An 11,434-nucleotide genomic window follows, 5' to 3' on the forward strand; every position below is an offset into this window, starting at 1 on the left:
TTTAGCTGTATCTTAAGCGGAGATCTTGGAATTTTCGTCAAGTTCAGCTGAAAAAAATATTTGGGTGCAACAAGTCCTTTTCTTATTCCCTTTCCTCCTGATATGTATGTATATGCAAGAGGACTTTGCAAACGCTTTATCAACACAAATTAGTAAAGTAAATAAAAGTATATTGTAATATCTAGTAGAATCGGTCGTACCACCTACTACTCACTCACGTATCCTACCTACGTTCCTACGTAAGTATTTGGTTTTGTATGGTGTAAAGATGTTGTATCAACGCAAGTTAAGGAGCATATCTTACAGAGTCTTTCTACTTATAGTTTTGTATGCTTTAAAGATGACAGTAAAAAGATGACATATCTACGAGACACCTACCGAGAGAAGGTTAAGAAATCGACTGATTGAAGACAGGGTAATGTCGCTAAACGAACAAAGTGCAATCGATCTTGACTTGAGCGCTAGTATTTATTCTGACTTGAGTAATCGAGGACCGGTCTGGGTATTGCTATATGAATACGGGACGAAGAAATGCTCGTAAATATCACGGCGCTATGCATAAATATTGCTATTGTTGGAAAAGGAGAATTCATTGTAGAGCTATTACAAAATAAAGGCGAGCAATTAAGCCACTCGCTTGTGTTATTTTAACGATCGAAGCTGTAAATAAAATATTTAATGTATGAAATTAATAGAAAACATTGTTGCTTTATACATGTTTTAAGAGAAGGAATTTCACTTGTAACTACCCAATGAAAACCTGTAATAGACAGTCATTAGGTTGTTTAAAGTCTCTAAAAAAAGCCGGCGTAAGCGCTGGTTGACATTTGATGACTTTTATACACAAATTGACTTCTTCTTTGAGTCGATGGCGATGAACAAATTGACAAGCGTGAAAAAACACAAATAGAGTTGTCCAACACTGAACCGTCCCAGCTATGACATTGAGAGGAGGGCGCTACCTACTATCAATACTGGTTTAAAATTATTAGTTCCGATTTTTGCCACATTGGACAACCATACAATGACATTTACAGGAGGACGCTACTAGCAATACTGGATTATTAGTTCCGATTTTTGCCACTTGGCATTTCACTACACGTCACTTGACTATAAGATCTGTATCTTCAGCATTTGCTGATAGAGTCCCTGATAGCTTCTTACACAGGTAAACAGCAACCTTTAAGTTTATAATGTCAAAGCCTATTTCACTCATTATTATTTTATGAAACGAGTGAGCAATTAATATTCAAACTCACGCGCACATGACATTCACGTTTAATAAAAATTAAATTATACAGGATGACAGGGAATCTCGACCTATTTCTTGAAAGGTGTTTACGGCCTGGGGCTGAAATGATGATGAATTTTTATTGTCTGTAAGTTTTTTTTAAATTCTTAGTTAACTTTTAATTGTTAGTCCAGTTAGTTAGTTGCTAATGGCCTCAAGTTATAACTTTCAAGGAATAGGTCAAGTTTCCCTGTCACCCTGTATCCTCCTGCGTACATTTGTCCTACACACAGTACATAAAAAATAAAAAAATCTGTTGGCTTCATTTTACTAGAAAACACTAAACTTTGTAACTTTTAATGTTACTTGGCAACACTAATCTATAGTAAAAAAATAATACGTCAACTATCATCTGTAATTTTGTCTAAAATGGCGTCCGAAGATAAAACTGTGACTGTGCGTCCGCGCAAAGGTAAATAAATCTTTATTCATCTATAGAAAACATTAGTAAATATGTGTTATTTTGTAGTAAATAATATATTAGTTGTATAAACTAAGGATTTGAAGTACTATTTTATTGAAGAAATAAATACTGTGGTCCTACCCTCAATTTCATTTTTTATGTCCTTTGCAAAGTACAATAGCACGTAATTAATACTAAAATTCTAGAGTTCTGATGTTCTATGTAAAGTACATTTACGTAAATTTAAGTTTTTTACAGCGGTTAAAAAAGATGTCATTGCAGATATCTGGAATGACTCCATATCGGACTTTTCTGGTGATGATTCCGATGAAAATCCAGAGTTTATCCCACCAAAATTCCAACAAAGAACAAATGACCATCGTATCAGTGAATCTAGTAGCTCGGATGAGGGAGAGATAGTTTTGATCACTCCTGTGGATTCTCCTTAACATCATCAGATTCCTCATATCTACCACCAATAAGAGGTCGACTTAGTATTGCATCGCGTGAGCGGGGATGTTCGCGTGGATTTAGTCGTGGCCGTTACCGAGGTGTTGGTTCGCCATCGGTATCTACGTTAGATAGCTATGCAAAACAATGCTAACACTCAAAATAGATGGCCAAATGACACACTAAAAACAGAAATTTAAAAAAAATATGCAGCCTGCCTATTTTCCACAATATAGTGTAAAACAATCGCGCTGCAGAAGCATTAGTTGTAACAAAAAACTACAGTTCTCTGCAAAAAATGTGGCATCTACCTGTGTTTCACTCCTGATCGCAATTTTTTCACCAATTTCCATGTAGAATTTATAAATGAGTCTTAAAAACTAACTATTATGAAGAACTGACTGATCTCTAATGTTTCTAATGTTTAATCATAGTGGTTTTGTAAGAGAAAGTTAAATTTTGAGAATTATATTGATAAAAAATTTAATTTCGTTAATTTTGATAAAGAACATTAAAAATGAATATTATACATATAAAATTCTGTTTTAAATAACCTATTATATGTATTATATTCTGGATTAACCCGCAAAAAATGGCTATGTCCTTTACAAATGACATATTGATTAAATACCGTTGTCCTTTATAAGGGACATAGTGAAAAACAAGATTTTCCAATTCGATAATTTATTTTGTATTTTTTTTATACTAACTTACTATAATGTAGTGCACTACAAAAGTTTCTTAACGAAACTCCAAAAAAAGTATGTCTGGTACTCAGGAGGGTATATGACGTCTGCTCGTTTTCCTTCTGTCACATAAAAAAATATGACATGAGACACGCAACTGTAAGAAATATCAAAATCCTCCACCGAAACACATTCTTGATCCGTACTCTTATTAAAAAAAAAACTATAAAGCTACAGTAAATCGAATTTTCTAATCGATTAGGTTCCGAGTTATTGAAACATCACACCGCTGTGGTAATTTGATTTCGTTTCTGGTTGATTGAGACTACTTTCACACACATATCATAGGAAAAATATTAAATTACCGGTCGATTTCCAGATGATGTTACATTACCACTGCTGAGGAATGTATTGGCCTGTCCGATGGATCGAAACGACCTCAAATTGATTACGTTAGAATTTTGAGTTACATTTTCATGAATAAAACATTACATAATTACATTATCAGATGAAATGACACTACCTTTACAATAAGACTAGGCGCAGACCACCGAGTTTTAGTTGGCCGATATGATAGTTGGGTCGGCTGTATCAGTATGGACATGTATGAAAGTGCGCACATTACACCGATTTGGTATCGGCCGTTTCTTCCAAACAAATTAAAATCGGGCCCAACTATCGGCCAACTAAAAGTCGGTGGTCTGCGCCTAGGCTAAAGAAGACCTGGCAGAATCTCGATTTCATTATTAATTGATAGATAGGGTAGTTATAGCCTGACCAGGAACATAAAAACCCTCGCCATGTTGCGGAAAACTAATGGTACTAATTTCTTTTAATGGCAACAGTAACTGAAAACTTCATTGTCATGTCACCTTGCATGTCAGTCTATTGCTGTCAAAGTGTAAACAAACTTTATTTTAAATGTGCGCTATTGATTTTGTGAATTAAATTGTTAAAATCTTTTTATAGTCGTGAAAGAAAAGTGGTTTACAATGTGTTAAAGTATTTGTCGAAGAGAAATACAAAGGGTTCGGACAATATTTTCATTGAATAATGTTTCCGACAAAGGTTGTCAAATTGACTGACATGTTTATCGCATAGTACAGTCCACTATGAAAATTAGCTGTGGTTTGTTTCAACTACCTATTTTAAAAATTTTTGTCACTTTCTAAGTGTTGAATTTTATGGAATTGGGAAAGAAGTACCGAGTTTGAAGCGTTCGTGAGCAAACATTGCAGTTGAATATTCAAGTTCTGAATTTGATTATTGATGAATAATAAAATAAATCCTACTAGCTCGATTGATGGTTTCATTTAATTTATTTAAACCAGGTTACCTATAATAATATTTTTTCGTTAATTTATGAAAATATCAAATTAGCCCGTAATCCTGAATCCTGATACATAAAGTTAGCCTATTAATTTAACACAGGTACGACTGTACTCAGTGTTGCACTATCAAATGCAATTGACGCGCCTCTATGCCAGGGTTTTTATGTTCCTGGTCAGGCTATACTAAGTTTTCCTCTTTGACTGGGAATAAAATAAACAATGGACAACTTTGCCTACTAACTCTGTCTAAAAAAAGTTTCGTGCCTCTAAAAATCTGTTTCTAAATGCTTAGAAAAGATATCACTGACGTCATTGTAACAGCAAATATTTATTTGGCACGTGGAAAACAATTGAAAAATTAGATAAAAACTGCGAGGGCATGTTTTCGTCATTATGTTTAATTTTATCTTTACCACGCATTCTTTCTCTACTTATCATCTGCTGATAGTGGGCAAATATTGAAGCACGGCTTTGCACCACGTGGGAAGTGGGAACACAAAGGTGCCGACTGCCGGCACCAAACTGCGTCCTGTGGCAATGATGATACAAGAAAAAAATTAAAATGTCACTTACACTATTGTGCCTAAATGGCAGCAGACTGTCAAAGATTAAGCAACGTAGATGACACAAAACTACATAAAAGTCATGTATTGCAAGTTGCAACAAGTTGTTCTTGGCATTGCGGCTTCAATCTCTAGAGATTTTGAAGTAATTTTCTCACATAAAATAGCTCTTATAAATAAATAAAATAAAAATAAAAAAGCCTTTTATTTCTTACTATACACAAAATTAACAATAAAACTAATAAACATGCTAATAAAACTAATAAACATGCTAATAATGAACATACTAATATTTAGAAGTATACTTTATTATTGAGCAAAAAAAAGAAGTAAGAACCCTTATATCTTGTAGGTAATTTAATTTTAAATATGTACTTTGAGATTTTTTAAACATTTAATTTATAATATGTTTAATCATGTAATCCTAAATTAAAATAATTCATTATGCATAATATTATGGAACAAACAATTAACTAGTTTTCTCGGAGATAATTGAGGGAGATTGCGATCTGCATCCATCAAGCAGAACATAATTCAATTAACATTACAAGACAGGTAATGTCTAATTATGGAATTATAAAAAGTATTGCCATTCAGCGAGGAAATGCAGCCAGCATTCTCGCCTCTTTGCCTCACGGACACACTTTTATTTTTGAGTAAAATAAGTTTATATTTTTATTTTGTTTAGAGTTAAGTTTGCCTTAGTTTTAAAAAAAATTCTGTTTTTTGTAAATAAAATTTAAATTATAAATTCATGCCTTTAATGCCCCATCTAGTGTTTACATGTTAGTCTTTTGTAATATAAATTAACTAACTTTTGCCCACGGCTTCACCCGCGTGAAATTTAGTTTGTTACAGATCGTCATAAATTATAGCCTATATGTTTTCTGGGTTATAAACAATAATAATGTAAAGTTTCATAAAAATCCGTTCAGTAGTTTTTGCGTGAAAGAGTAACAAACATCACACAAACTTTCGCATTTATAATATTAGTAGGAAGTAGGATTAAGTAGGATTTATACATAGTACCTTTTAGATATTAAGTAAACTTATTGCGTCGAATTTTAACTTGACACTCATTTACTTGGAGATTATAAGAAAAAGATATTTTTTTAGATCTGTTTTACCTAATATGAAAATTAATATTGCATTAAGGATTGACACTTCGGAATGGACGAGAAAGATCACACGTATTCATGTAATTCCAAAATAGTGGTAGGTAAAATAGCATAATGACAAATGTCACATCTACGTAAAACTAATCTTTGGCATCGGCGTCCCTTTTATGGGACATCTTCTAATTGTTGAAGAAACATGTTGGAAACATAAAATAGATAAGGTGAGTTCTCGAGGGCACTTATAATAAGTACTCAAAACATAAAGTGAAAGACTGAAAGATTTTAAAGATATTATGAAAGCTGCTTTTATGGAAAATAAGAACCTGTGAAGTCACTTTTTGATTGAGATTTCAGGTCAAATCAGTTCTTTTTAGAAAAGCTTCTTGTTGTTAATTCCTAGCAATTTGAATTGTTATGTTAAGTGGTGCATTCAAATTAGAACCTTATTAAAATTAAGAAAACAATTTCAGATGGTAAGTATATGCATGTAAATACGATAAAGGAAAAAATAACAACTTCGCAAGGATTTGTAACAATAAATATGGTCACAATGCCATTGTCCTGTCTGCTGTGACATATTTCCTACCCACGCACCTAAAAGAACCTTAAGTTGGCAATAAAATGGCATTGTTCTATACCCGACTTCAAAATGGTGGTAATTTTATTAATGAAGATTGGAATTTATTAAAACTGAATCATTGAGTAACAAAAAGCTATGTTTACTTGCTTAAAAATTTGGACAGAAAAGCTTTTCGATCAATGTCCTTATTAGACGAGTAATAAATGTATGACGAGTCAAAATGGATTTTTTTACAAAAATACGTTATCGACACTCATTGTCTCCTTACTTGGGGTCAAGAAATACAGCACCTACCCACTCAGATTTCTTATGCAAAGATTACGTCTTGCAATTTTTTGTCCTGTGCTGTTGTGTCTTGCCAAAAAAGGCGAAATGTCATCATGCGCGCGCCCACGAAAAACGCGGCAAAAATCACAATGACATTTTATTTTTTAAATCTCACGCAGGCAACGGCATCCTCCGTTCAGCCTCCTTAGCGGATACGGTTAATCTGACAGCAGTGACAGGTCGCGGGTACGCGTCGGATGTTTTGACAGCGCGGCAATTACCTGCCACTTTGGCGGTTCGCTGTGCCCACCGTTCACATCCTGCGGGTGTACTTGATGCAATAATCTGACCCTATTTTTGACTCTTATGACAATGTGGTAAGGTACAAAAGCAAAGGCTAAACCTGTTCGGTGTGAGCCAGTTAAATCCTGACTGACATTGCTTGTAAGTTTTGAGATAAAACCAAGAACTATTCAGGCCTTCAGGTACCGTTGTATGTTGATAAGATTTTTCTTTAATTTAAGATTACCAGTTCAGTAATTATCATCAATCATGCAGTCAAATGTGATGGTATGTCTGTACCTGTAAGCTAAAGAAGTTGATGACTTTTGAGTTGATGCGAAAAGAATTCATGGGGGCGCTGCGCGCTGGATGCAAAAAGGCAATATCTACATCCTATTCAGAATCATAGAGCAACATGACAAATTCATTAAAAACGACCTGTACATAGATAAATTAGATACAAGGTTTGCTACTTCACCCACTACATTGTACCTACCTATAAATATTTTACTTATAGCGGTAAATCACAAACATAGTGCCTACATCGACGAATTTACATACATGGGCGTTCGCGCAGCTCATTAATGGCCGACGGTATGCAATGACCGTAGCAAGTGCCAAGGTCAGGGCGGCGCCTGCAGACAAGCACGTCTTTGTAATTACGTAAGAACTATCTAGTAGCTATTGCCAATGATGGAGATACTGGTAGTACTTAGCTACCAATTTGGTAACTATCGATGTAGTGTGAGAAAAAGTTTAAACGTGCATAACACGAGCGTATGCTATCTTCACGTTTCAAAGTATTGAGTGGGCCAGAAATGGACAATTTTCTTCCACCTGCCTCACAGAATACACGATCCACCGGCATATGCTTATCAGATCATAGACTATGATCTGAGGGCAGATGGCGTGAAAATTTTCGGGCCATGGCAGAAAAGTTTAGGAAACGCTGGCATATGGAACAGTATTTTTCAGATAGTTTTTTAGGACCGAGCTTGGGCTTTTTTGTTGGGTAGAAGACTTACTGACCGTACAGGAATTCAAAGAGGAATTAAAGGAAAACTACCCCTACTTAAGATGCCAACAGGTTGTTCTAGCAAGTGCGCCTCATAAAACTAGACTTTATTGCTCTATCAAAAGCTCTAACACTTAGGCATAAACCTCTAGAGAACTATAAGTTCTAACTCCTTTTTAAACGTCTTTACTGTTGACAAGAGTGGAGATGACTTGCAAAGTTTTCAAAGAATTGAAACTATATAGATGACCCACGCTGAACTGTCCCACCAAACTCAATGACAAGGGGGCGCTACCATCGTTCAACTATATGGTTTCCAACATGGCAAAAATCGGAACCAGAGATCCGGTATTGACGGTGGCGCCCCACTGTCAATGTCATGCATAGGACAGTTCAGTATTTTGGAACTATACCATCATATTGCGCGTCCTTTTAAACACAGGAAAATCCCGAATGAAAATATCATCGATCCATCGCATACGAAAAAATGTGCGACCTATTTCCTTGTAACGAAAGCATATCAAGTCAAACACATTGTGACATTTTATTGAGTTGTAAAAAAGTGCTATTTTGCATAAAAATGTTTTGTCTGGTAATATTGGCGATCGGATTTTGAGAAAAACAATAACGTTTTCCATGCTGCCCGGTTGATAGCGACCTGCGTCCAGAAAGCATTGGGGGAGGCCTATGTTCAGCAGTGGACGTCCTATGGCTGAGACGATGATGCTGATGATGAATAACGTTTTTGAATACTAGGCAGTAAACAGGTTCAATACTCAATAATTGCATCCATACTTAATGTTACAAAAAGTTTGCTCTAGGAAGTAGTAAAGTAGTTAAAAAAGTAATAGTTTTATCCGCTTGCTGATAGAAAAAAAACAATTGCGGTTATGCGATTATTGCAATAAAAAAAATACTTTAAAATACTATTCAATAAGCAAGTAACTCTTTTATAATGCGAACAACTAGGAACTGGAATTCGCTGCCTGCTGTTGTCTTTCTCGAACACTATAATCTGGGCCTTTTCAAGTCGAGTGAATAGGCAGTTATAATGTACCATCATAGACTGCATCTCACTTAACACCAGGTGCGATCGCGGTCAAATGTGCCATGTTAAGCATCAAAAAAGTAAATATTTGAATTATGGAACTGTAGCAACGTTTTCATCATCATCATCATCATTTCAGCCATAGGACGTCCACTGCTGAACATAGGCCTCCCCTAATGCTTTCCACGTTGATCGATTGGTAGCGGCCTGCGTCCAGCGCTTCCCTGTTACTTTTATTACAGCAACGTCTTATTATAAGGTTAATGGTACATTAAAACTCGTATGTTTTACGGGACCTATGCACATCATGCAGCAGTCAATGAAACATGATTGCAAGAATCGCAATCATCGGGCACAACGACCTGCATACTGAAAGAGCAACAATACAATGTCAATTTCCAAGTACCGCCTGCAGTATGGCGGCATGAATGGCACACTTCAGCCTGAATGAGCCTCTGTGCCATGGGAACCGCATGCGATGTGGTTAGGGCTCGCCAAAACCCGATTAAAAGGCCTACTCTAATTTTCTCCTTCGCCCAATGGTTCACTGAAAGACTGCCATTTGGTATTAAGTTAGCTTTTTGACAAATAAAGGCCTCTGATGTAAGCTAGGCCTAATGGTTGACTGGAAGAGAATGCTGGCATTAAGTTCGCCATTTATACTCTAGTTATGCGTGCAATTCGTCCATTTACAAAACCACTCAAAAAACTCAAAATTAGATAAAATTTTTGGCTCAACGGTGCTCCTCTTCTAATCAACTATCTACTTTGATATTAAATTCATCCTTGCCCTAAGATGAGCAATTGAGCATTAACAAGCTGGAAATATCAATTCAGAAATTGTGCTTTACTCACTTTATTACAGGTTACTTTTAAAAGTCTTTTAGTCAAAAAAACTTATTTTAAGAAATGAATAAATTATTTTAGCAGAAAATATTAATTAATTAATTTAATTAGACTGCAAGCCCTGAATGCAACTCGATGAGTTAATGCATGAGTGTAAACTTTGTTACTATCAGCTTTGGATATTGACATCTGCTTTTAAGTATCGCTTTGCAAAATTAAATATACAATTCAATATGTAAGTCCGTTAAACTGCCTTCAGACAAGTGTTTACTGTTATGCAGACTGTGTATTAATTTTAAAAGCCATTGTGATTAAGTAAATAAATATTAATTTTAAAAGTACCTACTAAATTAATAAGTGTAGCGGAGTTTAGGGCTAACACTGTGTAGATTTGTTGTCGACACTATAAGGAGAAGTGTATAAATTAGTTTGGAAATAAAATACCTACTATAAGGACATCAATAAAATATTGTCCAACTTTAATTGGATTATTTCTCCGTCACATGTAAACAAAATTTGAGGGATCAAAAAATATGTTTTTATTATATTTACTCTTAAATAATAATATGGTTGATATTATGTTGTACCTTGTATTAAAAGGTCAATGGTTATCAACAAGATAGCAGCAACAAATGTTAATTTCTTACATGATAATAGATTATTTTTTATTAATATTGTTTTGCAATGAGTTTTTTGAAGGCATTTTCCCTAAATAGGTTAAACCACATGTATTGGCATTTTCATAAATCGTCAAAATATAGTTTTCGCAGTAGTATTGCATTCAATTAAATTTCTTCTATAAAATAAACACAGCATTATAAACAGGAATTATAATTTAAGTATTTATAATTATTAGAATTTAATAAATGTAAGAAAATACATTTGAATGCATTATTTATTTAACTCTCAGAGCAGAATATCATTTGAGAAAGAAGAGTTATTAAGGTAATTATTTTCTGGAGTAAATAAATAAATAATTTTGTCTTTTTCAATAATAGTATTCGAAATATTTCTCATGCGTATCGTGATAATAACAAGTTATACTTTTACACAAAGTTATTAGGTGTAAACATTGATTTATTCGGGTGTAAATAGAAAAGTAAAAATAAACTTACTGCAAAATACAATAGCGAAATCCATGAAGACTTTTCGCAAAACATATGCAGATTCACGATCTACAGCCACTGTGTGATTTCGAGAGTTCGATTTGCGATCGTTTCTCTCCATTTTCGATTGATTTTTATTACAAAACGAGAACAAAACACTTCACAACGATATCAATACGTTACGAAAGATTGACAGCAAAAAATTCGACACAACAACACACGTCAAACGCGGAGCGCATGCGCGCGCAGACTGATTTGAAATCAGCGTGGCGTTTACGGAGTTTATACAATTTATACGGAGTATATAAACGGATCGCGACGTTATTGATTAAAATACAATAGGTATAAAATAATCAATAAGTATAAACTACATCATGATAACAAAAAACAAAATAAGGAAATAATGACTAAATGGACGTAAAAATGTAATACTTAATAACGAAAGTTA

The 11,434-nt window shown here is 34.4% G+C and overlaps 1 protein-coding gene across 1 annotated transcript in view; it reads right to left on the reverse strand.

The window, feature by feature from the left end:
- The window catches only part of LOC135080095 (putative phosphatidate phosphatase), a 97,235-nt gene extending 86,011 nt beyond the window's left edge, over positions 1-11,224 (reverse strand). Inside the window, exon 1 of the mRNA XM_063974775.1 lies at positions 10,996-11,224. Coding sequence (XP_063830845.1) covers positions 10,996-11,107 — 112 coding nt within the window. The 5' untranslated portion in view covers positions 11,108-11,224. The remainder of the gene's footprint in view (positions 1-10,995) is intronic.
- Positions 11,225-11,434: the final 210 nt, after the last annotated feature.

The sequence above is a fragment of the Ostrinia nubilalis genome, chromosome 17 (assembly GCF_963855985.1).
Source record: "Ostrinia nubilalis chromosome 17, ilOstNubi1.1, whole genome shotgun sequence".
Taxonomy (NCBI): domain Eukaryota; kingdom Metazoa; phylum Arthropoda; class Insecta; order Lepidoptera; family Crambidae; genus Ostrinia; species Ostrinia nubilalis.